The sequence below is a fragment of the Ixodes scapularis genome, unplaced genomic scaffold, assembly GCF_016920785.2.
Source record: "Ixodes scapularis isolate PalLabHiFi unplaced genomic scaffold, ASM1692078v2 PGA_scaffold0__279_contigs__length_252992795, whole genome shotgun sequence".
Lineage (NCBI taxonomy): Eukaryota > Metazoa > Arthropoda > Arachnida > Ixodida > Ixodidae > Ixodes > Ixodes scapularis.
In genome coordinates, this window is record NW_024609835.1 from 180,114,019 (window position 1) to 180,140,359 (window position 26,341).

The following is a 26,341-nucleotide window of genomic DNA, read 5'->3' on the forward strand; positions in this document are numbered from 1 at the left end:
ATGAAATAGAAAAAGAACACAAGAAAAAAACCATCCCCTGCCCGGTTTCGAAGCTATACTTTGTTTCAGCTTCGGTCCAGACGCAGCCGATGCTACAAGCGCGAGCATGTGGCCCAGAACAGTGCTTGCACTGCACGAGCGCGCGTGCTTGGCAGGGATGCTGAAAGCCCGGAGCTCGCGCTTGTAGCTTTGGCTGCGTCTGGACCGAAGCTGAAACGAAGTATAGGCCCTCTTGATCGTAAAACTAGCGCGCTATTCGTTGCGCTTAGTTGCGCCAGCATAACTTATTTTTTCTTTCTTTATTGCAAGTTGCGCCAACATAACTCTGCCTGTAATGCTCACGCATTCTCACATCATAGGAGAGAGCTTAGGTGCCTTCGTAGTTTTTCATGTATGTGTTATTTTTATTTGTGGCAAGAGTTCACGTTCCAGAATGCTTTTAGAGTTTTGGAGCAAAACGAGTTTTCTTCATCCGAGTCACCTTCTAGAGCCAGTAGACCGCACTGGGTCCTCCGGCTAATCAAGCAGCTATTTTCAAATTCTCTGACGTGCCCGTCCTCGCATCCGAGGTCGCCGTTTGACAAGCTTATCTTTCTTCCACCTGGTAGCCAGAACCCCCACGGCAGCTTTGTTCCGTCCCCACTCCCTCTCGAGAGGATGGCCTCGCCCCAAGGCTAATCCCATCCTCTAGACGCCCTTTCCACCCAACGCTGGCCCTTTCCCTTCCCGTCTCCAGCTTCGGGAGAGAAGGTTCTTCCCTGCAGAACGTCCCGTTTGTACAGCGGCCTTTAAAAACAAAAGGCACCCTCCCGACAACCCATCAGCATGACTAACACATACCTCATAATTTGAGAGGAAAGGGTGCAGTGCACGAGCCGTGTCCTCATTAGACGATATTTTTGTCTCCTGGACGGCAACAAAATCGATCTGTTCTTTTGAGAAGAGCCTAATCAATTGCGATTGTCGTGCACGTGAACACAGTCCTCTAGCGTTCATGGTAGCGAAGCTGAGGGGAGGAAATGCCAGAGATGTTAGTTAGGGTGGCAGTGCATCGCCGTTTTTCTCCACGTGGTCGGCTGTGGGGTCTTGCTATGTGGCTGTTCCCGCACCGTGGTCGGCTTGCGTTTCACGTCACCTCTCTCGTCGTTCTTGTCTTCTTACTCACCTGCTATAGATGACTGGGACGTAGCTGTTGAAGGTGCGGGTCGCTTGAAGGGTACTCCGCTGTACGGGGTGGGACGTTCTCGTCGAGGTAGCAGCTGTTGGAGAGAGAGCTCCGGAGTCGTGTTTAAGGGAGGAAATTCGCTATTTGGCCAATCTTCCTTTGTTGCCTTGATTGTTTCCTTGCGCTACCGGGCCTGGCCCTGCGTTAGGTGTAGTCTTCACTCGGCCACCGATCCCCCACTCAGGGGATACAAACTTGCTTAAAAGGCTACTTTACTAAAGAGCTAAAGGTAGTCCCCCTAAGAAAACAAACGACCAGCAGTGTTGGCCGATACAAAAGCATCTTTTTGGCAACCTGAGCAACCTTCAGCAGTACCGTGTATTCAACATGTTCTATTGGCACCGGATGGAAATGCTCATGTAAAAAGATGTTTGGCATGTGTGCAAGCAGTGTCTATTGCTTGTTTGCCAAGTGGCACAATCGTGCCAGCTTCTAATGCATTCTCTATGGAAAATTTTGAAGCTGTGCAACTCCCAAACAAATGACGAGACCCCTTTCAACATTTTATTGGAGAGGATTGCAATCAAGATTCTTTTGTGAAAAAGTGCTTGCAATTTTGAAAGCTTTATTTTGTAGTGTGTGCCAAATGGGTCCATATCACAAGAGCGAATGACATTTTAGCGAACGGCGACATTTGAGCGAATGGTCGTTTTAGCGAATAACGGGGGCGCGCGTTAACCCATCCGTCGCGCTGCGCTTTACGCCGCTTCGCGGCGACAGTCTACGGCAACTCATTACAAAAATATGAACTCACTTGGCCCACCCGAAAACGCCGCTTCGCGGCGTCCGACTATTCGCTAAAGTGTCGTTCGATGAAACGTGGGCGTTCGCTAAAACGTCATTCGATCAAGTGAGTGCCTCCCGTGCCAAATACGTACCTCAAAATATGAATCAAGTCTATGAAATTTATTTTCCAATAACTTGTATTTCTCATCCTCACTAAACTAAATTAAAAAGCATCAGTCAGCTCATTCACGAGTTGCGCAATTGGGAATTAGAGGAAAGGCTTTTAGCACAAATACCCTGTTCACAAAACTGCATCTTTAAATTGGTCTTGTGGTCCTCCGAACTACCCTAAAATGAACAACAAGGCAACACTTTACCGGTGACAACACAAAAACATGCACAATGTCAATGTAGAGAAATGAAGGAATAAAAGTATAGTCAGTTACAGGTTAAGAAGGTAGCGGCAAATGCCCCTCAAAGGGAATCAGATATCCCTCCGCCACCTCCGCATCCAATAGCGTCCCACCATTTCCGTGACGTCGCGGCCAACGCGCGAGGAGGGTCTTGCCCTTTTGTACATATTTGCTTTATCTTTCGGCTTTGACTTAGCATTGTGGAAGCCACGAGAGGGAGATTAGAGTTCTCCCCCACCGACGGAAACAAATACGACTTTCGGGGATTAGCTTCCCTCCCGATGGATACAAAGGCTGCTTTCAGGGGCTCTGTTCCCTCTCCGATGAATACAAAGGTCGCTTTCTTAAAAAGTGGGATCGGAGACAAGTGGGAATCCATTGAAGCGAACAAGGAGCGTTTCCAGTGAACTCTTCTTTCGACTGCGGAGAGATTTGAAACAGGCGCATCACACTTGTGGGAGGAGCTTCTCCTACCTTCTTGACTTGTAACCGACTATAGCACTCACGGCTCCATGCCTTCAGCTTCGATGAGCAACTAGATTGATGTACAGTGCTGCAACTCAAATGGTCTATGTGTCACAATGGGTGCCTTTGCTGTTTACAACAATCAAGTTAGTATTGACATGTCATGCAACATTGTAGCATTTTTTTCCAAAAAAGATTTTTCGTATTCCTGGCGGCTAAATACATTTTATTTATTTAAGAAAATGACTCAAACGCTTTTCAGAAAAATGTGCAACAGCCATGGAAAGACACCCTTGCAAACGGAAGTCTAAAAGTCAACTGTTGCTGCTTCTTTATAGAGAAATTCAGACATTCAGGGAGAACCACAGACAAAATTTAATGTCATATTTCCAATTAAAACACTTCCACATCAAAGGTGTATCAAACAGTGTAAAAATTCTGGCATTGCTAAAAGAATGAGCCCCTCACACTGTGAGGCATGTAAAACTTGTTATACAGAAATCCAAGCACTCACCCAAAAAAAATATTTATTTCCACACCCACAACGACACTAAAACAAATCGAGGTTCAACCAATGCCTGGTTGATTGAGAAGTGCCTGCCCCGTACAAACTGAAATGTCACACACTTTTATGTACATTTAAAGCACCAGGCCTTCAGTTCCCATCCCACCTTCAGTAGGATGATATGGTATAAAATTACGTAAAGCAGAATTTGCAGTCGTCAACGGGTATGCTCCAAGGTATGCCATACCCTAATCAGAAAGGTTATATGTAAAATGCCCCTTAGAATTGAGACAAACTCCACTCCGGCCCAAAGAAGAGCTATGTATATAATAGCCCAAAGGTCAAGGATGAACAAGAGTATACAAAAATATGTTTCGCTTGCTTAGGAAGTTTCTTGGGGCCAACACATGTACATGACTGCAAATTTCATTAGATGACCTCACAAAACACAAATTCGACAGCAAGCTAAAAGTAGTGCAGAACCACGTAAAGAATCGGTTCGTGTCACTTCTTTGGACAGCTCAGTCATGTGAGGAAGCGACATGTGTTTAACACATTTCGCTTTTTGTCCACGGTTGCACAGATTACCTGACCTTTGTCACCTCGCCCGCTGCTCGTGAGATAAAAGGGTACCACCGTCGAGCCACCGATGTCCAGCAAAAAAGAACAAGTAAGTAAAATCTCCACCTCTACCAAAGAGCGTGCATCATCAGAAAACGATTCTTAGCAGAGTCAATAGACATAAAAGTAAATACCCAACACTGTTGATGAGAAACTGTGCGAGACATCGAAATCGCAATTTCGTTTTGCCGACAATACGATCGGTGTTAAACTTCGAGCAGTGCTGCAAGTGTTGGAGTTTCCACACAAGTGGTCGTTGTCGGATTCGGCGAGCTGTTTCGAAACTAACAAGCGCCTTGGCTAGAAGCTAAAGAGGACTTTCATCTCGTTCATGCTTTCATCCAGAGTCTTCACAAACCTTTCAGAGTTTGTGTTTGGGCACGACTTTTTGGAAGAGACATGGAAGAATATCTTGGAGTTGTTTGGAATGATGTACGAAACTCCATAGCCGTCGTCCGACACAGGGCCAAAGCCACCTCCGGGACAAATCTGCCGCCAAACACAAATAAAACAAAGACGCAAGATTAAGAATGCACAGAAAAAAAAAATTATTTTTATAATTTTTATATAATTTAAGGTGGCTGCCCCGATTCCGGTGTCACAAAAACACCAATGTCCAGCTCTGAGCTGCACTGAACAAAGCCACTGTAACCCTCCCTGGTGATCGACTGACCAACTTAACTCCTATGTAAGACACTCTGTCCTCCAAAGTCAGTGATTCCGCTGGTTCGAGACTGGCAGGGTGTTTGATCCTAGGTAAGATCATATGCCCAATGAAATGACCAAGGAAGGTATAACCCTTACTTAGAGCAAAGGTTTCCAGAGATCAATGCTTTGTGAATTACACCAATTTTGTCTTTTAAAGAGATAGCCTTATATGGAAACACTCACTGAACCTTGCTTGCTTATGTTGATAGCACCATAAGAGTGAGCAGCGGGAAGGGGGGGGGGGGGGGTTTAGTGCACCGTTTATACTTCTCCCCTCCCTCCCTCCCTTTAACACCGTCAAACACTGTCGCATCTCCGTTGCATTCGACAAGAATGTCTAGACCAGGCAATTTTTAACACTGTAAAATGTTTATTGGCATTTTTCTATAACAAATGACCGCATCTCCATGTGGTGAATGATGTTGATTGGGGCGAAGCTCTGGTAGTGCTGATGATACTGATTTTGTTCATAGGTAGTGCTGATGGTGCATACGCATTTGAGCATTCGACCGCAGCGCCCTCTCGTCTATAAACGTTGAGCCAATGCGTGAAAAGTTTAACACAATATTATACGCATTTGACTGCAGCGTACTCTCCTGTATAGACATTGAGCGGCTACATGCAACGTTTCATCCATGACATCCCCAGCTCTTGAGTTACTACCACATCTGTGCAAACTTTTTTCTTTGCTTTACACGAGCACGTGAGCTTACGAGCATGATCACGAGCACGAGCATGAGCACCAGCAAGATCGATGTGAGCACGGACGCCGGACGGACAAGGCTAGACCCTAAGGAGCTTCACCCCTAAAAAAATAAGTGGTGTTCTGCCTCAGCTTGCAAATAGAATGAGTGGCCACATCATCTGCTGCCGATTATATACTGCCAATGTCCATCGTAGCCACGTGCTGGGAAGGGCAAAGCACAAGGAAAAAATACTCCGGGAGATGGGAGACATCATAAAAAAATAATCCTGTTGACTGCGCAAACATTTTTTTTTAAGAGAGATGGGATGGCAATCGATGTGGGCATGGACGCCGGACGGACAAGGAGCTTCGCCCCTAAAAACAAAAAAAGTCTGCAGCCTGTCTCTAATACCCCATTTACACGGCACCATAAAGGTACCTTTAGCTAAGGTCCCTTCAGTAAAAAACCTTAGCTGGAGGTCTTTATCACACGGCAAATAACAGTCCCTTCAACTAAGAGAGGGCCGATTGTAAAGGGAGCTCGCCAAACCTCCCTTCACAGCTACAGGAAGTAGCCTCGGACCCTTGAACTTGAGATAAAAATGAGATATACAAATGTATGCTGTTTAATGCGTCATAACAAAGAAAATATTTCTAGGTAGTAATCATTGGAATAATTCTTAACACAAACGTGATGAAATAGTGATGGAATGTGTCAGCAGGAATTGTATACTCGCCCTAGCAGTTTCAGTCATCACGCGTTCTGCTGAACGTGTCTACTTCAAAGTTACGCGCACTTAAAATGCAGCACGACAGTGTACACAAAGAACACCATAGAGCTTGGAAGTCAATGTTATTATACTCGTTTCCAAGCATTGGAACGTGCTTCTCGAAGTGCATGTTTGGCAGTGTTGGACATCTGTTTTCAGGGGTCTTGAAGGAAAGCACCTCATTTTAGAGTTGGCTTGTACGATGCCTGCCGCCAGTGGTTTTTTGTGTAAGAAAACGAAATGGCAGCAACTACACGAAACTAGGTAATGACCTTCAAAGCAATATATTGCCAGTTCTTTGCATTTATTGAAACAGTACACTGCCCGGAATATTAGCCTCGTTATGATGGCCGCAATGCCCCTCCTGTTTGAGGAGGTTAAATGCATGGCAAGATGGAGATCCTTTTTCGGGACAGCAAGCGCGGACGCGCCAGCGAATTGTTTGTACACAAACCTTTCACTTCGGAACTATATTTAAGCTTCTTTGTTGGTCCTCCTTGAGGTGTGCGTTGCCACCGCTCATTCCAGCTTTTCCCGCTCCATCTGCCATGTAGAAAGGCTTTTCTTCCTCGCTCTTGACGGTTCACGCGCCACAGATTGTTACGATCAGGCGGACACAAAGGGTATGGCCACTACCACCGATCCATACATTCATCCTCAGTTTATCCAGCGTGCGATAACAAATGGCCTTTACTAAAAGTACCACCAGATAAGGGACTTTAGCTAAGGTACCTTCACGCTGCTGTGTGAATGGGGTAGAGGTAAAGTTCCATGTTTTCAGTGTTGATTTTTTTTTTTTTTTAATTTGAGGGCATTTTTGGGGGAAAGGGGGTATCTTTTTTCCAGATTCTGTCGTTTTTCTTTTGTTGTAATTTGGTTATAACTTGACCAATTTACACAAAAAAACATTGAAGCTGGAAAAAAAAAAAACTCCCCCCTCCCCCCCCAGAATTTTGTTAAAGCCAAACTTTCTTCTTTTATAAGTTTCCTTCCTCGAGAGAAAGGGCATGTCTTAAGAGCAGTTGAAGGCACCCTTTTTAACTAGGCTATATCAGTTGACCCCCATTACTCAAATACAGGCTCAGTGGATATGTCACAGTGATGCATACCTTGTTTGTAAACACCTCCAGATCAGCATCCGGAGAATAGTCCAGCTGTGTGTGCGGAGTCTGGCTCGTGGAGAGCGTCCAGGGACGCATGATGGCATTGGTCAGAAACTCGCTCTCCTGCAAGGGGACAGAGAGGCGGCCATTGCTACTCCCACGTGCTGGCCCTCGAGTGCACAGCCAGCAGTCCTCGCCGGCAAACTCTGCCCTTGTTGCTCCCAGAGTATTTGCGGGTACCAAAAAGAATTATACAAGCTTTATCATGCTGACAAACGACAGGGAGCATAAAATGCGCTCTTGCACAAACCGTGCTCCGTGCATTGTTTGCGCAGAATATTTAATTCTTCTTATTGTCCATCTGTATGTCTTTTTATGATTTTGTTTTATTATTCTATTGTTTTACTTATTCTTATTTATTTATTTTACATTCATATTTATCTAGTATTTTCTTGTTTTACTTAATTTTATTTATTTATTTTACATTCATATTTATCTATTATTTTATTACTTGCATTCAAAATGTGCTGCTCTCGCTGGCATGCTTTTACGCAAATGAAGTATTTTCCTTTTCCGAATTGGCTGCGCTAAGTAGCTCAGTGGCCCCAGTATCCGACCACCACTGCACCGACCCGGGTTTGAGCACCGTTGGGACATCTTTCTTACGTTGATTTTACGTGGGCCTTTGTAAGCTTTACCTATAACCATAACATTGTGCAAAGCTCCCAGCGTGTCGCTTGTCCGTGTCGGTTCTTCAGGACGTCCACTCCTGACGCTCGTCCACGATGCTCGTTCATGATAATTTTCCCATAGAAAATGACCCATAAAACGCGTCTGGCATTGAAAAGCAAACTATGGTCAGCAACAAGCTCATGCTGAAAGTAGAGGGTCTACTGGGCTCTTAATCCGTCACTGACTGTTGACGCAAATTTTCGTTTAGCACGAGGTCGGTTCAACTTTGAGATACTCGAGAAGTGGCAACTCCGGTTTGCCCTGTAGATTATAGACGACGAAATTTGGCCAGTGCGGTAAACTGCAAACCCAAAGCCTGGAGTGTGTCCTGCGGTAGCCATTACGCAAACACGCGGTGGTACAAGGTTCGTCTAGTCCAAAATGAAGGTGGGGGGTGGGGGGGGGGGAGGAACAAAACTGTGGGCCCAATCAGTTTAAAGCGAGTTACTTGTACAACAAGTACACAGCGTGACACTGTTAGTACAAACGAGAAATCATACCAGTTTTTCCTTTTTTTCTCGTAAAATCTAACCGCTGCCGTGAAAATGACTACCGTAAAATCCCGTACGGACGCCTATCCAAAATGAAGAGATAAATTATGAAAAACATGGGGTGGGCTATCTTTGGGGATGCCACAGCAAAACTTTATCAAAAATTAATGATAAGCGCCGGGGCACCCGCTACAAACCACGTAACGCGGGAACTGATACCGCAGATCGCAGACACGGCAAATTTGTGTTTCACAATGCGATAAACACGCGGGAATTCACTACAAACTCCTGTTCACGAAAAAGGATACCACAAGTGGCCGACGCGGCAGATTCGTGTTTCATGGTGCGAAGGACTCGCAGCAACCCGTCGAGAACTCGCATCTCACGGGAACGGATACCGCAGATCGCGGACGCAGCAGATTCAAGTTTTATGGTGCAATAAAGACGCGGGAACCCGCTACAATCTTGCCTGTCACGGAAATCGATATCGCGTGCGCAGATCACAGACAAAAACACGGGAAAACACTACAAACTCACATGTCACAGAAACAAATATTGCAAATCGCAGACGCAACAGAATCACATTTCACGATGCAATATACACGCAGGAGCAACTTGCACGCAGTACTTACAGCTAAAAATCGATATCGCGCGTGCAGATCGCGGACACAAACACGGGAATCCGTTACGAACTCGGGAATGGATACCGCAAATCGCGAACGCAGCAAATTAGAATTTCACGATGCAATATGCACGCGGGCACAACTCGCGTCTTACATGAGCCGATATCGCGCGCAGATAGCAGACAAAAACGCAGGAACCCGCTATGAATTCGCATCTCAGACACACCGGTACCGCCGATCGCGCCGTTGACGCACGATTTCCGTCGGACGTTGCTTGACGTCCAACAGGCGATGTTTCGGAATTTTTCTGTTAGATATTTAGCCAAAAAAACGGGATGGGCGATCTCTCAGGGGCGGGCGCCCTTACAAGATTTTACGGTAGTGCAGCAGAAAGTCCTCATTCGGGGTAGTAGACTTAGCGGCAAAGTTCGGTACCCATCAATAAACTATCTGAGCAAAATGCAAAAAGGTGTCAATGTTGTGTTCGCGCTAACGATGTTGTAGAATGTACAGTGTGTCCCCAAAAACACTATAAACTATGCGTCATTGAATGTTCAGCTTCTGCCCAAATGTAGCGCCAGCAGATTCCAAAGTTTCAGAACAAACCATCATCTTATTCAAAAGTTTAAAGTGACTTTCAGAAATTTCCTATGGTAAAATCGTAGCTGAGAAAGCCCCCGAAATACATGGGCCCGAGCGGCGCAAACCACCGAGAAAGAGCCCCATTTTCCCATTTAAAGTTTCAGGGCATCATTATAGCTTTTGACTAAGATAATAACCATTAGTTCTGAAACTTTGGTGCCAAGTTCGGATCACCAGCGCTGAGTATGGCTACAAACCGAGCGTTCAACAATGCTATAAAAAAAAAAAAAAAAAAAACACCGTTCCTTATTTTACAGTGCAGCTGTTAAGGGCTAGTTTTCCCGGTTTCGTGTCGGTGGACAAATAAATCTCGACACGAAACTCTGGACAGCTACTGCCATCTACTCTGGTTCTCCACTCTGGTTTGCACCAGAGTCGAAAGGCTAAATTTCTCTAGGCGTCGTCCTAGAACTTGTCCTTGAGGTCGTCTGAGAGGTTGTCCTCAAGGTTGTACTAGAATCATCCATGAGGTCATCCTAGAAGACATCCTAGACATCCTCCAGGTCGTCCTAGACATCATCCCTGAGGTTGTCCTAGGCGTCGGTTTCGAGATTGTCCTAGACGCTGTCCCTTAGGTCGTCCTAGGCATTGTCCTTGAGGTCGTCCTAGACGTCATCCCTTAGGTCGTCCTAGGCATTGCCCTAGAGGTCGTCCTTGAGGTCGTTCTAGACGTTTTCCTTGAGGTTGCCCTAGGTGTCGTCCTTGAGGTCAATCAAGACGTCGTCCTTGAGATTGTCCCGCCATAGTACAGCTTTGCTGGTTTTCCTTTTTCACCAGAGTGGGAAAGCTGAAAGTTTTCTTTTTCTTTCAAACATGTTGCTTATTTAGTGTAACACTGGAGTTTGCAATAGACCATTTGCTATATTACCCAAGCATCAAGGAGAATGCAGGGATCGATGTTCCACGCGCCGCACGCGCACGCCCTCCCCGTTTGAAAGATGCGAAGTAAAGAACCAAAATAAAGCGTTGACGAGCGCGCGTGCAAGATGCCATTTGTTTTAGGTATTTGCTTTAGAAAAGTCACTACTGCTGAGGCCACCACGTGCGGCACGTGGAACACCAATCCCTGCATTCTCCTTGATGCTTGGGTAATATAGCAATAGGTCTATTAGCATGCTCCCTGCATCCAGCACTGGTGCCATGCATGTGAAATGCACAAAATACACCAGAGTGCAGAGTGAAGGCTCACGTATTTGAGGCCCTTGCAGGCGACGAAGAGGGCAAAGAGGTGCCTGTCCACACCCTTCCCACTCATGGCATCTCTGTACAGCATTTGGTGCTTGTTGGCTGCACGCCTCAGCAGCCGGATCTTCTCTTCGTTGCTGACGCTGTTCTCCACCATGGCTCTGAAGACAAGAACAAGAGTGTGCTCGTCATGGAGGTTATAACAACGGCAGATTGATCAAACGCTCTAATGTGACAGAGGTGAATAAAGAAAAAAATGTAATTAGATTACCATAAAATCCGAATGAATGTCCTAGAGATTACCTACTTCATTAAACTGATGCAGTGTCTGACAGGACTGCCTTGATCGACACTGTCGGTGGAAATGGAAAGTGACAGAGTTCCAAACTGGGTAGGTTAGAGAGAAATGCTGACCATGCTTCGGGCACGATGAGGCGTTTACCATGATCACAGCATATTGAGAAATGCGGTAAACATAAACAATACAAAGAACGGCTCCAAGTAAGTTTCCGAGATTTCTTTTGTACCCGTTTATGTATCATTCCTTCATTTTAAGATGAGGAAACATGAAAATGAGAAAACAGAGTTCAAAATTCTGAAAGATACAGTTGCCGACCAATTTTTCGGACTCCACAGGGACTGAAAGAATGTCCGAATAATACGACAGTCCGAAAAATCAGCATATTAAAAAACTTGCCTCTATTACGTCTAAGCAGGCTTATAAAAGACGTCAATTGGGCCTTGCTTCAGGTTACACCTCCCCTTGCGTTCGGCCACTTTCTAATAGCTTAGAATTGCTGCCTTCTTTCCTAGCGCTATGGTCGAGAACTTTTCGCAGTTCTTAACAACACTAAACAACGGCGGAAGAACAGATGTGGCTATGACATCCAAGCCAGCATAGTCCGCAAACACGATTCACCGAGAAAAGATGAGAGGCGCAGGTCCACAACTGCAGAGTGGCAAATGAACAAAGCAGAATGGCAACAATGATGATGATAATGACAGGCAGCTAGAGAAAATAAAAAGCCATAGCATGGCGTCACCTAGCAGTGGAAAGTAGAGTAGGTTTTCAACCATGTGACCATAAAAAAAGTGTGCAGCGCATCCAGTAGAGCTAGTAGAGCCGGAGAGGTGTTTTTTTTTTCCAGTATGGCAGGGATTACAGCAATAAAAACTTGGTAATTAAACTGTAAGTTGCATTGACAGTAATTATAATTCCCGGAATGTTATCAGTTATTGGACGAATTAATCAATCAATCTTTAATGTTGAAAAATACATCCAGTGATAGAGAATACCTATTTTATAGCTACAGTGATTTAAATAAAAATAATCTGATTTATATAAGATAGTTATGAATTAAATCAAATCTGACTTAGTACTTACCTATTGTTTTCTAGAAATCATTATTTTTTTTTTCTACTCTGTTTACATGCCACAGTTCCCAAAAAATAGTTATATTAAAATGAACTGAACTTAGAAGTGGACTAGTGAAAGGATGGGAACAACTTTCACAAGTTCAGCTAAATGTTTGCTGAAGCATGGTGCGTGGTAGTGAAAGGATTGAAGAAACTATTCAATATCCGATTCAAAAATATTTAGCCAACACCACTATTCACTTCTAATCTGCTTCGAACTCAAAACCCACTATTTTGCACATGCCTTGGGTCATTGATCATCACTTCCCAACGAGACCACCCTTTTCTTAAAACGCTTGCACGTAGTTTCTTGGAGAACCTATCAAAGCCATATTGTACAACAAGGCACAGAGCATTCCGGGGAAAAGGCTTGCACTGCATGTGACAGCAGGTAAGGTACTTTTGAGGTTAAAGAAGGGGACACTCACTTGACGAAGTCCACCGCCTCCAGAGTGCACGACCGCACAGTCTCCGTTCGCCCATTTAAGTAGAGTCGAGTCATGCTGGCCTCGTAGGTCTGGACAAACTTCTTGTTCTCCTTGTAGTAAGTCAGCTGCAGGGCCATCTGGATGAAGGCATCCGGGGAAACCTGGAAGAATGCATGAGAGAAGCTGACTCAATCAGGACATACCCTTTTAAACAGGCAAAGAACAAAAGCTATAGTAGGTGACAGGCTAAGAATTCACATGCATATGCACCCCAAAGGGATTCATATACCTCTGCCAGCCAATTGCTCCCACTCATTTCTCGACGTCCCCGACGTCACGGCTTGGCACAGGATCGCCTTCAAGGTGGAGCACACCGTTTTCAACGTCTGTTCCACCCGGGAACGTCGGTTTCTCCGAGAGACCCGGTTTTATGTCCTAGAACCGTGCCGATACCTATTTAGCGCACGGAGTTTCTCCGCTACAACGTACAAATTTGATCGTCTCGCCGTCCAATTTGGTTGCCATCGACGTGATTGGTGCCCCTGCATAGACGATCGCGTAATCCTCGCTTGACGAGACCGACGGAAACGGTGCCGACGACTTCTCTTCATTCGTTTGGTGTTTGACCTCGAGGAAACCGACACTGCAAAATCGTGGCGACGTGAGTGTTTCTTTGCGATAGTTTTTGCGCGACGATGCAAGAATTCAGAAGTTGCGTAATTGTTGTCGAAATGCTTCGTGGCCTCGCTCGAACAATCGCGTAAGCCTCACATGTGGAGACCGGCGCGACGTTTCCTCTATTCCTCTACGCCAATGGCTTCTTTTCGTTTTTAGCGTTTGCCCCTGGGATGAAATTCGTCACAAGATCGTGGCAGCGTGAGTGTTTCTTTGCGGCGATTTCGGCGATGCGACAATGCCGTGGTCACCATTGGCAATGGGATACGCTACCTGAAATACTCAGGCAACGCCACTGCCGTGCTGCCTCATCGGACTGCGTCTGCTTCCCCGCTCGCTTTAATAAACAAAGGATGCCTACAGATAAGACGCCTTCAAAGCAGTATTCATTCGTCCTTGAAACTGCCACCCTCGCCAAGCCTCATCGATGTGACCAGTTAGACAGTAAATCTGGTAAGCAGCAAATGCCTCGTCATACCACTGTCAGACATGAGCGGGTCCTGCCGTCACCTTCAACAACACGAGGAAGAAAACCTTCCAGCACTTTGCCTCGTACAAAATATTGCAGGCACCACCGCCGCCTCGCGACATCTCGTCTGGTTTGAAAAGTGGCGAGTTTCACTCCCTCTGCTCGAGCCTGAAACTGACATTGCCGACGTCACCATATCGCAGAGCAGACGATGCACAACTTTTCAATGGCGGAGGCGCTTAGAGCGGAAGCATTACGCCTGTGGGGCAGAGCATTCACCGAATTCCGAATCTGTCATTGACAATAGAATAAATAGGACAAACTTACTTTGCACTTTTTGATGACTCCTTTCCCCCAGGAGTCGTGGTCTCTCACATAAAGGTCGAGGTCCTCGTTGTTCTGGGAAATAATATTTCTTAAGAAATGGCATTACAGCAGAAAAAAAAAGATTTCCAAAAGTGCAAGTAGCATTGAAGAGAGTTCCATGTAAGAGCAGTATGTGGCATAGCACAAACGGAACGAAACTTATCAATGTGGTAGAGTTGAAATCTGCCAGTATCAAATTAAAGGTCATGCTACAATCATACTACTACACGACGTCACTGCCTCTTCCACATAATAGAGGAGAAAGAAGGACTGCTTTTAAAATTGTTGAAAAAGGCTAGGAGCATGAAAATTTAGTTTTTGTAGACAATTTAAGGGCTAGCTGTAGTTCAATGTATGACCAGATTTAGACCACTCTTGAAGCAATCATGCCTATTCCTTAAAAACCCTCACACTCAATTTTATTCAATAAAAAAAATGTTCTGCCTAAACTTCTTGACATAACTAAGTCTACAAGATGTCCCAGCAAACGATTGAAGGGATATTTTGAAGGCACAGCTTCACTTCCACAAGAGTTTTAGAAGATTGCTAGTAAAAAAAAAGTAAATTTTTCTACGAAGATATTTTTACCCCAAAATTCCGCAAGGGCACCCACCCAAAATGAAAAGATAAATTGGGGAAAACATGGGGGGGGCTACCTTAGAGAATGAGACAGCAAAACTTTTTCAGAAATTAATGCTAAACACAGTGGCAACCGCTACAAACCACGTGACACGTATCTGATACTGCAGATTGCAGGGACAAGGCAACTTCGTGTTTCACAACTCGGTAAACACGCAGAAATTCGCTACAAACTCCAATGTTATGGGAAAGGGTACCACAGAATGCGGATGCAGCAGATTCGTGTTTCACGGCGCGATTAACATGCTGAGACCAGCTGCCAACTTACGTGCTACGGGGAAGTGATACCGCGAGCGCAGATCGTGGACAAAAAACATGGGAACTTGCTACAAACTCGCATGTCACATGAACCTATGACGCATGCACAGATCGTGGACAAAAACGCAGGAACCCGCCCTGAACTCGCTTCCGCTCTGAACTCACTTGTCACGGATACTGGTACTGCAGATTTCGCAGTTGATGCCATTCCCTTTGGACATCGCGCAATGTCAGACGGAATCGGGGCTGGGCAATGTATCAGAATTTTTACGTTACTAATATTTAGCCAGAAAAACTATATGAGCGACCTCTCGGGTGAGAGCACCCTTGGGGGACATTACGGTAGTCTAATTTTCAAAGAATCAGTGAGGTTTACCTTTTGTGCATTAGCAAGTGCACCGGCAATCTCCCCCTCGAGCTCTGGCGAAATATCCCAGACCAGCCGCTGGGGCCTCCGGATCGAGCCCTGCTTGAGCTTCTTGCCGGGCGGCATGCAACGGCCAGACTCGTCATACACTTTCTCCAGAACCCTACAACAAAGAAGGAGGTATGGATGCATCACTACCATCAAACTAACATATGCGAAGAGCAAGTCATCTGCTTCTTGCGCACGGGTTGCGGTGACGTCAGTACAATGCCGAGTTCTGATTGGCTTTGATTGAAAGGATAGACGGTAGACATCAATGCTAGATGCCTTGAGGTCTACCCACTATTTCTTTCGATTGGCCAATAAGAGCTCGCCGTTCTGACATCATCGCGACCCTTCAACAAGAAGCAGATGAACCTGTGCTCTGCATTCCCTTTTTCCTTGCAAAAGACAGGGTATTACGTGCAACCCCATTATGCCCTGGACATGCAGGTATAAAATATGCTTGCAGTTTAGGATAGGTAGCTCTGATAAAAAAAAGCTTATGTGAAACAAATGGCGACATGAGAACACAAGGTAAGACTGCCCTGGGCAATGTATCGGGAAAAGTGCACTTCGGGCTCTTGAATAGCATATGAAATGATGACTGTGAATATGGAATGACTGTGTATATAAAATAATGACTGCCATAGCTTTCACTGCATTCCTGGCTGATGATAGTTGATATAGCCTCTTATGGTGGATAACCTGTCCAGTGTCATTCGTTTGATTAAGCAAACATACACTATACCACTAATAGCAAAAGAAGCATCAAATTATATTTAAGCGTCCTTTCTATGCATAGACTGGTGTCCTATGTATGCTTCAATTATTTTGTGTTGTGCTCAACACCTTCTTCTGTTCTAAAACTGCAAGGTATACTCGCTTTGACACTGCAGGGTGCTTGGCGAACAATAAATATTAGAATAGCAGTGCCAAACAAAACAAGTTCAAATAAAAACTATAAAAGATTTTTCAATGGAGGAAGAGTGCCATTAGAATTAAAGAAACTTACAATTCCTAAAGGAGGCCTTCCTTCCACAAAGACACAGCCACCTAACTACCCTAAGTAAAAAGTTAATACAGTGAAAGCTCGTTAATTCACAACTCATTATTTCAACCTTTTGGATAATTCGAACCAATCGCCATAGTCCGGTCACGCTGCATAGAGGTACATATGTAAAATAACCCGTTAATTCACTCTCAAATCATTTTCCAGCACCAATTATTCAAACTGCACGCCGCCATGTGTGGAGCTTTCCCAGTCAAGTGCTCGGTGAAACGGCAGGTGCCGCGTTGCTAAACGCAACAAGAGCGTTGCCGGAAACGCACGAGCGTCATTGGTATCTACTGTGGGCCAATAGGAATGCGCACACGGATATTTGGAACAACGTTGCCAAGAGTTCAAGAGGGTTTCTGTAGCGTTTTTTGAAGCTTCCAGCCTCCCTTCCTTCTCCTTTGCTTTACCAGTTTTGCTTCCATGCTTCGTTGAGCCGGTCCCACTGTGTTGAGCTATTGCCACCGTCGCACGATTGCCGATTGTTTTATTTCTGCTTGTGAGTTGGCTAGTGGTGTTGGCCATAGGACCAGGCAACGCGCATTCGGACCAGAATGTTGTCATCGGGTGCACTGGCCCAAGGAAAGTATTGCGCCAAAACACTCGGAGAGAAAGTGGAGATTTTGCGTGAAGTAGACACAGGAAAAGCGAGCAAGGTCGAGATAGCCAAGAAGCACGAGATCCCGAGGAGCACGTTGTCTACATACATCCGCAATAGGAAGACAATCGAGGACGCCTATGAAGCTGAAATTTTTGCCCAGGACAGAAAAAGACTTCACCCTGCCAAACACCCAGATTTCGAGAAGGCGCTTATCACGTGGGTTGAAGACATGAGAAGCCAAGATCTTCCTCTCAGAGGCCTCATCACCATGGCAATGGCAGGCAAGTTTGCACCACAAGTGAAACATGACGACTTCACTGCGTCTGAGGGATGGTTTCATCGCTTCCGTCAGAGGCACAACCTCGCCTTCCGTACTGTGTATGGTGAAGGTAAAGACGTGAGCATGGAAACTCGCTTGATGTGGCGAAATGAAGCCCTGCAGCGCTACTTGGATAGCTACTTGCCGCGTGACATCTTCAACGCGGATGAGACCGCTCAATTTTTCAAGCTCTTGCAGGACAAAATTATCAAGAGAGACAACTGCGCAGGTGGGAAGCGAAATAAAGAGCATGTCACCGTCCTGGTCGCGGCAAACATGACTGGAACAGAGAAGCTTCCCTGCTCGAAATAGGAAAGTCGAAGCCTCAGTGTTTTAAAAACATTCGCACACTGCCAACAGGAAGGCGTGGATGGCTGGCAAGCTGTTCAAGAAGTGGCTTAGGAGGCTGGACAGGAAGTTAGTGAGCAACCGACAGGTCCCGCGCATCGTAAACAACTGCTCAGCGCACAAGGTCCATGAGGGGCTGAAGGCAATTAAACTAGTGTTTCCTTCACCAAACACGACTGCAGCACTCCAGCTGATGGACCAGGGTGTGATCAAGAACATCAAGTCCTTCTACAGACATCACATGCTGAAACAAACGATTCTTTGTGTGGCCAAAAGGGACCAGACTTATAACGTGACGCTCCTCAGCGCCATGCACATACTGGTCCGCGCATGGGGTGAAGTCATTTGCAAACTCTTTCCGTCACTGTGGTTTTAATGCCTTGGGTACAGAGGCAACTGGCGGCGACACCGGAGCGTGTGGTAGTTTTTGAGAGCATGCGTGATCTGCTGCAGGATGCAAGTGTTGCCTATTACGTCAATGCAGACGTAGCGCAGTCATCTGTGGTGCTATGACGCACAAAGACATCATCGCCCACATAGTTGGTGAACTCGCCGCGGAAGCGGAGAACGACGTCGACGAGGAGGGGGAAGAAGTGGAGAAAACTCCAATTTGGCCATCGTGCCAGAGGTCATGAGTGCACTCAACATCGCGTTTCTTTTCTTTAGCTTTGAAGAGGGCGAAGAAAATGCCTTGCACTTGGTTCGTTTCCTCGAACATAAGCTGATGACCATAACTTTCCAAGCAAAGTAGAAGATGATAACTGAATACTTTTAACAATAAAGGTTTGCCGTTCCAAGCGTTTCCTGGGCAGGAGCAACGTTTTTTTCTTTGGTTTTTTGTTAATTCGAATTTCGTTTAATTCAATTTTTTTTAACATCCCGATGCAATTTGATGTAACAAGCTTTTACTGTACAAAAGCTATGCTAGTTTTGTGCTTGTTTAGAGCAAAAAGTATACTTAAACTATATTTTTAACATACTTTAGATACTCCCATTATACTTTTAATATGTTTTAGTTCTTCTTTAATGCATTCTTAGTTTACTTAATATTGCAGCAGTGCAGTCCATGCATTGACCCCATTTGGCAACTAAGGTGTACGCACTAAAAGTATGTATATCTTTATTATACTATTAGTCAGCTAAAGATATTACTACTTTAAGTATACTTTAGTAAATGTTTCTCAGAAGCAGGCGCGTAGCCAGGGGGGGTGTTCAGGAGTCAGAATACCCCCCGAAATTTTATTTTGTTCTCTCTCTCTCTAATATATATATATATATTCCTTTTTTTTTTTTATTGTGTGTGTGGTTGCACCAGCACCGTGAAACACCCCCCAAGAATAATTTCTGGCTCAGAAGTGTGAAATATGTTTACTTTTAGTGTATAATTTTTTACCATGGTTGAGATCATTTCAAAATATTTCCAATTGGAAGATGCCTCCAGCATACATACTGCCAGGGGTTAAAATTGTAACAAGGAACTAAACAAAAGATTTAATTTGCAAACCTTGCAGCTTTGAACAATGTGGGGATTCCTCTGGTCTCCCTTCCCCGACGGCTGTGATAACGGCCGCGGGTCGGAACACTCGGCCTCCTTCGCCCTGAGCTCCGACCTGTTCGTGAGGTGGAGGGCCGCCTGGCTTGGGGGACCCTCCTCTCACTCTCTCTCAGGGGGACCGATTTCCATTCCCCCGCTCAGATGCGGATCACTGCTGAGAAGCGAGAAGGTTTCGCCTCTTATCTTCCCGCTTTCGGGAAAGGCACTCGTCCGGGTGACCGCGAAAGAGATAGGACATGTGTCGGCGACTTCTCCGATGCTTCCCCCGTCTTGGCTCTCCGGAACCCCGCGTCTGGCCAGGTAAGGACCTTTTCTTACCTTGCCAGCGCGGGGGGCATTTTGGATGGGGACTTAGTAGTTCATTTTAAGAGTGTTCTAATAAATGCTCTTGGACTCTGTCCTTACTCTGGTACGTGTGTCTTCTCTTCCGCTATATTCGAGAGAGTGAAACAAGGTAGACGATCATTGGCACCGACGGAGGTAATTAATCGAACCAACCCGCGGTGATGTAGCCCTAAACGTCATATATATCGCCGCAGAGATGTGGGGACCGCGCTACTAGGATTGACGTCTCCTTTGAGATATCGCCGCTGTTGAGACAACCCTTTGGTTACTCTATCGGTACCTGTGTTGGTAGCTAGCAAAACCCCACAACAAAGAGTAAGGCAAGTGGGAAAGGAAAAACATGTGCTCACTCCCTGGTGAGAGCGTACTCCCACATGTGCGCCATGGCAGGGGCGTCGGCCATGCTGTGCTCACAGTTCATGCCCGCATGCGCATTCTTGAAGACCTGGACATTGAGCGACTTGTCGAACCAGATGCTTTTCCCGTCGCCATGCAGCAGGTACTTGCCCCTCTCGTTGAGCCCTGACGGCTCGAGGTCGTTCATGCTCACCTGCAAGTTTGGAAAGAAGCTTCTGAGGGAGAGAGGCTTGCTAAAGCACAATGACAAGGTTGTAGCTTTTAGCACACACATTAACACAAATGAGAGGCTCTTGATAATACAGTATAGATTCTCATTCATTCCGACTCCAGGAAACCACAAATTTCGTTTGAACTATCAAAAGTTTGAATTCCAGTGGTGAAACAGACAAGTGGGGATTTGGAGCAGCTCTTGTAGCAGAGAAAAACAGGTTTTGGAGCAGAGATTTTCACTTTTGAAGCAGATAATTTTGAGCTTTCATGTCAGAAAATTTTATACTATCTTTTTGAAAGTTAGCCTATGGAAAAAGAACTGCAGTTGTTTGTGTATTCGAAGACTATTTAAAGTTTCATACCTACAGGATACCTGGTCGCTACAGATATCAATATTTTATTGAACAATCATATGCAGGTAATTTTGCAGATGTCTCAATTAACCTATTTGGAGTATATCGATGGTGTCCTTGGTAAGATGTTTTTGGCTACTTTGTAGGGTTTGCCTCACGGCAACTTAATTGTCACGAGTTCGACAGTGAATGGACACTTTTGTGTTGAACGTGTCTCACTCTGCGCTTGCTCGTATTCAACCTGCTGCTATTCATAGAGCAGCTAAGCAGAGCACATAGCTACTCTAACTTATCACGAGTAGTGCTAGCTATTCATTGCAATCAATGTGAGCACCCGTTCACACAAAAACCAACAACTCTTCGTTAGGCATGTGCAAATAATGAATGTTGGGCTCGAAGCAGATTCAAAGTGAATAGTGTTTTTGGCCGAATATTTTTTAAACGAATATTGAATAGCTGCTGTGCATTTCTCCACGCCTTTCAGTCCTGTTACATTATGCTTAAATGAAAATTCAGCTGAACTCACAAAGGTTGTTCCCAAGCTTTTACTAGCTACCCACTTATGAGCTCTGTTAAATTTATCTAGCCATAATTATAGACTGCGGCCTCAGAAAGTTCAATACCTACATTGGGATAGCCAGGAAATTAGAGATTTGACATAGAATTATACATATAAACGTGCCCAGCAATACGTAATTAAGGGGATTTATAAATCTTCTTGCTATATGAAAATACTTTCTTCAATTCTGAATTAAAAAAAAAAAAACAAGCACAAGTAATAAACATAGGTTGTTAAAATATCGCTGCCTAACACGCACCTTTGCGTCATAGCAACAGTTAAATTTTGAAGATTTTACTGCAATCAGTAACACAATGTTTCCCGGAATTTTGTTTTCCTCCTTTTTTTTTTTTTTTTTTTAATACACAAGGCACCTGCACGCACCATACCACTTTGAAGGTGCATTTTTTGCCTAAGTGCACGGTTCTGCTGTGGCGAATCGGGTCGCGAGATCGCAATGTCAGCTCTGCAGGTATTGCATATCTGTGGTGCACTGGTGCTTGAAAAGAGCACACTCAAGGGGGCTAGCCTGCCACGATCAACACTTCATAAAGTATGAGTATCGCAGTTAATTTCGAAGCGAATATGAAATAGCATATAATTTGAAACTAATATTCGATAATTAAAATATTCGCACATCCCTACTTTTTGCACAAAGCACTTGGGCATCTGAAAAAAAAACAAAAAAAACTGTACTTTCTTAACAATGTTTCGATTCAGGCTGACATTATCCCTCCTGCAAAGTTACAGTGAACACGTAAAATATGAGACAATATTAATCACCCCAGTCGTTTCCACGATTTCTCAGGCACATATGCATCATCTAAAACTCCAGCAATTCTCCGTTTCCTAAAACACCCGTGTCCAGAATTGCCTGCAATGACATTAGCTTTTAACTCTGAGAATTATCAGGCAATCTTCACCCTTCAAAACAAGGATATAAAGGAGGAAGAAGAAACAAAAAATAAACAGTTGTTACTCTGCGCTTCTACAAGTACAGTAAAACCTCGTTATAACAAAATGGGATATAACAAACTAATGGTTATAACAAAATAATTACGACCGCTCCTTCAACTTTGTTATAACGAGGTTTTACTGTATGCCATGTTTTTATCTGTCTACCATATCGTCTCATAGTTTACGTGTTTATGTGTTCAGTTTAACTTCACAGAGCAGTATACCTCATAATGTGCTTTCTTAATTTTTAGTGGCACTGCCAAGAATGCCATGTGCCAGACACTTTCCATTTCCTTTTTGAGAAGAGCTCCCTTTTGGCGCAGACACAGCACGAATTGTGCACAAAGCATGTAGCAGGTTATTCATTCTGGCACAGTTTGGCACAAGTGGTGCAACAGTTCCGCCACTGAAATTATCAGAAATTCATCTAAATATGATGCGGGATGAAACTGTGATTTGCTATTGAAGGGCTACACAAACAAATTAGATATGTTATGATTTCCTTTATACAGGACTGCTAATCGTAAGCAGGTGTGCCACACATGAAACACTGGAGAAACGTATGTCAATTTTATTCATCCCTCAAGAATGTTGTGTAATGGGGACTGTTTAGATAGCACATGACACCATAAAACAAAATTAAGTTTGTTCATCCAGCAAAAACGTTGTCTGTTGTAGACTAATAAAGAGGGGACAGATAAGCGATAAAAATGGGCACCCTGCGGCAGCTCCCATAGCAACTTGCGTGGACACTCTGATGTGCACCTATGCCATATGCCGCCACGTCACAGCATCCGCACTAACTGCCATGAAAACTACTGCACAGTGCTCATTTTCATTGCTCGTGTGTCTTCTACTTCAGAGCCGTATATGTAGATAGTTTGGTCATTATTTGGGAAGAATAGAGTGAAAGTAAGGGCACCTCATTGGCCGAAACTGTTTCAATGACCTTGGGCATGTTGATTGACAGCTCTTGTGACCAACCATTAGCCACAAATATTCCCCTGGCGGGGGCAATGTGCTTAACTTATATATCTTACAATCACTATTTCTAGGTAAGGATGCATTCCAAGTGTTTTATTTCTTCTTCGCAGTGCAGCGGAGCATGGAAAGGAATGTGCTCAGTGGGGCCGTGGAAACAAAAAGTAAGAATTGCGCGAAAACGCTGTTCAAATCAAGCGGCTTATAAATACATTAAAGACAACAACCAAAAATTTCAAATTTGGCTGAATTAAGTAGTAGTATGAATTATCAGTTTGAATTACTGCGAGCCTACTGTAGTCGCCAAAGGTTAGCAAGCCTTACAATGCACAAATCATTGCTTTTCCAGCAAGTGCAGTTTGCCCCCACACTCGTTAACAAAAAATGCAACAAGTATCTCAAGTGAATGCTTTCTAATACAAACTGTTCTGTGCTAACAACTTTCGTAGCTCTGCAGGCACGGCATATGTACCAAACTATAGTCGGTGACAGATGAAGTGTTCAGGGGAAGCTCCCCCAACTCTTTCCACTTTAGCAGAGCTAATGCTCGAGAGGAGGTGACCTTTTCTCCAGTGTTTGCTTTGCTAAAGTGGAAAGATAGGGGGGCAGCTCCCCCTGAACTCTTAACCAAGCTGTCACCGACCGTAGTTCTTAGCAGCTTTTGAAACAGCACTCAATAAATTTAAAGCCAAACCATTCTTTGGCTAAGTCAAGCAATGAAAATGATGGGTCAAGTTAAATTTTTATTTAGGCCCTTTGTGTCATACGATGCCAGGAAGCTTAAAGGGCAACTCCGGCCAAAACTCAAAATGAAATAAATTACTGGTATCGCTGTAGTGACACAAAATACGACTCCGGCCAAAATATTACGACCGTAGGACGCCGCATTCTCAACTAATACCGATAACAAAAATGCGACCCGCCGCGAGCCGCTGCTCCTTAGCGGGTGGCCAGCGGGTTGCCGATCGCTAAAGCAACATTGGGCCGTGACGTCCGTATCATTCTCTTTTGTTCCTCCGGTGCGGGCGTTGCGCGGAGTGCGCTTCTTGGAGCCGCTACCACCGCTACTTCGGCTTGTGATTGGCGTGTTTAGCCGTTGCTTTTATCTGTAGCCCGTGTAGCTTCGGTATATCCTTTTGTTTATTTGCTTGTGAGGACTTTAAGACTCGTTTTAGCGAGCAACTCGGTGCGCCCAAGACTGCCGAGCTGCTCCTCGAAAGATGCCGAGTGCAACTTGTGGCGCTGTGGGCTGCTCAAACAACACTCTGCGCAACACGGAGGTGCTTTTTCACATATGTCCGACGGACCGGAAATCGGAGAAGGTGTGGGTGAACGCTGTTCGACGAGTGGACTTTGGACTTCGGCTTTTACGCACCCGAGGAAGAAAGAACGAAAAGGAGTAGTGTTCAGCCCAGCACACATGTGTTCGGGCACCGCGGCCTGTGCCGGAGCCTCAAACCTTCGTGTCTGGGACTGACCCGCAGCGCGAAAGCGAGAGGGCCCCCAGTACTGTACGTCACTGGCAGCGCGGCGTAAAGCAACGCCGCTCTATCCACGGAGCCCAGATGACAATTTAGGCCTAGCGACGAGTACGGAAAACCACACACACGGCGACAGCCGCCGAGTGCGGCACCGAACGAATTCACTTGTTTTCCAGTCGCTAGCTTTTGGGTATACAAGTGACGAGTACGGCATAGCGCACACACGGCGGTGGCCGCCGAGTACGGCACCGAACGAGTTCACGGGTTTTCCAGTCGCTAGATTTTGGTTATACGCACTAACTCTTGCTACATATGGTCGATAACTACCACATTAAAACAAAATCAGCTTACCTCCTATCTTTAGACGGCTAGCGCAACAGAGGTAGGTGGCGCTCGGCCTGCGTACTCGTTAAACGAGAACAATTGTGACGTCACGTTCACGTAGCGGCTGATTTTCAGTGTTGCCGAGGCCTCGAGCAGCTAGTTTTGGTTTTGTTGGCCGCGCCCCAAACAAAACTTTCAGGCGTCGATATCTTTAAAACTACGCACAATAACGAGAAAAAAATTACACCTTGCAATTCAAGGACGCTGACTGCACTAAAAGCAGTCATAATCCCAAAATCGAAAGTATGGACCGGAGTTGCCCTTAAAGTGGAAATTCAGCAGCACTGTATTCAAAAAGGAGACATACCAGACATTATTTGACAAAGTGCATGGGGGAACGGGCTGCTAAATATCGCCCGCACGAGTACAAACTCTAATTTCGGACTAAGACGTATGTGATTAATCTCACCACTGAACTCAAATCTAAAGTGTTTGGCAAACTAGAGATACACATGTGATTGCATCGACAGATGTACTTGTTGGTATGACTACTCAGATGCTGATTTCAGTCCTTGAGCACATCAATTATCTTCAAGAGACACTATAGAGTGTGCGGCCAGTATTTAAGAACACAGTTTTGGGGCGTCATAAATGTGCGGGTGATAACTACATTTATCTATAACTATTGGCAACGATTTAACAGCGTGTACATGTCATCTACCTCGCATTCCAGTCAAGGTGGTCACCTTCAGCCTGAAACAAAAAATGTAAAGGCACAATGTGCTTGTCGCACTTGCTGCCGACCACGGTGACTCGGAGACTGCCACCTTTCAGAAAAGAGCTGCTCGGCTCAGAAAAACACATGTCATCAGCGGCCAAAAAAAAAAGAAGAAGCATTCTCAATGATTGAATACTATCAGGACAGCCGACTTTGTTGATCGGGTCCAGAAGACTGTCAGTGGTGACCCCAGCACGTCAATCGAGGCAACTTAAAATTGACGAGTGTACTATCTGGCATGTGGGTCACAAAGACATTCCGCGAAAGTCTTGCGTCACGAGAAGAGGGCAGTTTCTGGCTGACAAGACACTACAAAATCCTCTTATCCATTTTATGAGCCTGCTTGACAAACCTAAGCACCCTAAGGAGCATGATAGGCATTGTTTTGCTTTTGAACGAGAAGAACTTTGTCCAAGATCAAATGGTGAACTGGAGAGATGACAGGTGGCTCTGTTCTAGCCCCCCGGAGGTCCCAACTGTTATGCGTATCAAGGTTCCATCATGTGCGATGATCTTGAGAATTGTGAGCAACGAGAAACATGTCATGCTCCCCAATTTCTTC

General features: G+C 45.1%; 1 protein-coding gene across 1 annotated transcript in view; it reads right to left on the reverse strand.

Annotated features, from left to right (window-relative positions):
* Window positions 1-3,180: 3,180 nt before the first annotated feature.
* LOC115320499 (carnitine O-palmitoyltransferase 1, liver isoform) overlaps window positions 3,181-26,341 on the reverse strand; it is a 68,273-nt gene continuing 45,112 nt past the window's right edge. The window contains exons 14-20 of the mRNA XM_029980709.4: window positions 20,127-20,326; window positions 15,522-15,675; window positions 14,210-14,281; window positions 12,739-12,899; window positions 10,899-11,055; window positions 7,228-7,344; window positions 3,181-4,444 (exon numbers count right to left, since the gene is read on the reverse strand). Of these exons, the coding sequence (XP_029836569.2) occupies window positions 4,256-4,444; window positions 7,228-7,344; window positions 10,899-11,055; window positions 12,739-12,899; window positions 14,210-14,281; window positions 15,522-15,675; window positions 20,127-20,326 (1,050 nt within the window). The 3' untranslated portion in view covers window positions 3,181-4,255. The remainder of the gene's footprint in view (window positions 4,445-7,227; window positions 7,345-10,898; window positions 11,056-12,738; window positions 12,900-14,209; window positions 14,282-15,521; window positions 15,676-20,126; window positions 20,327-26,341) is intronic.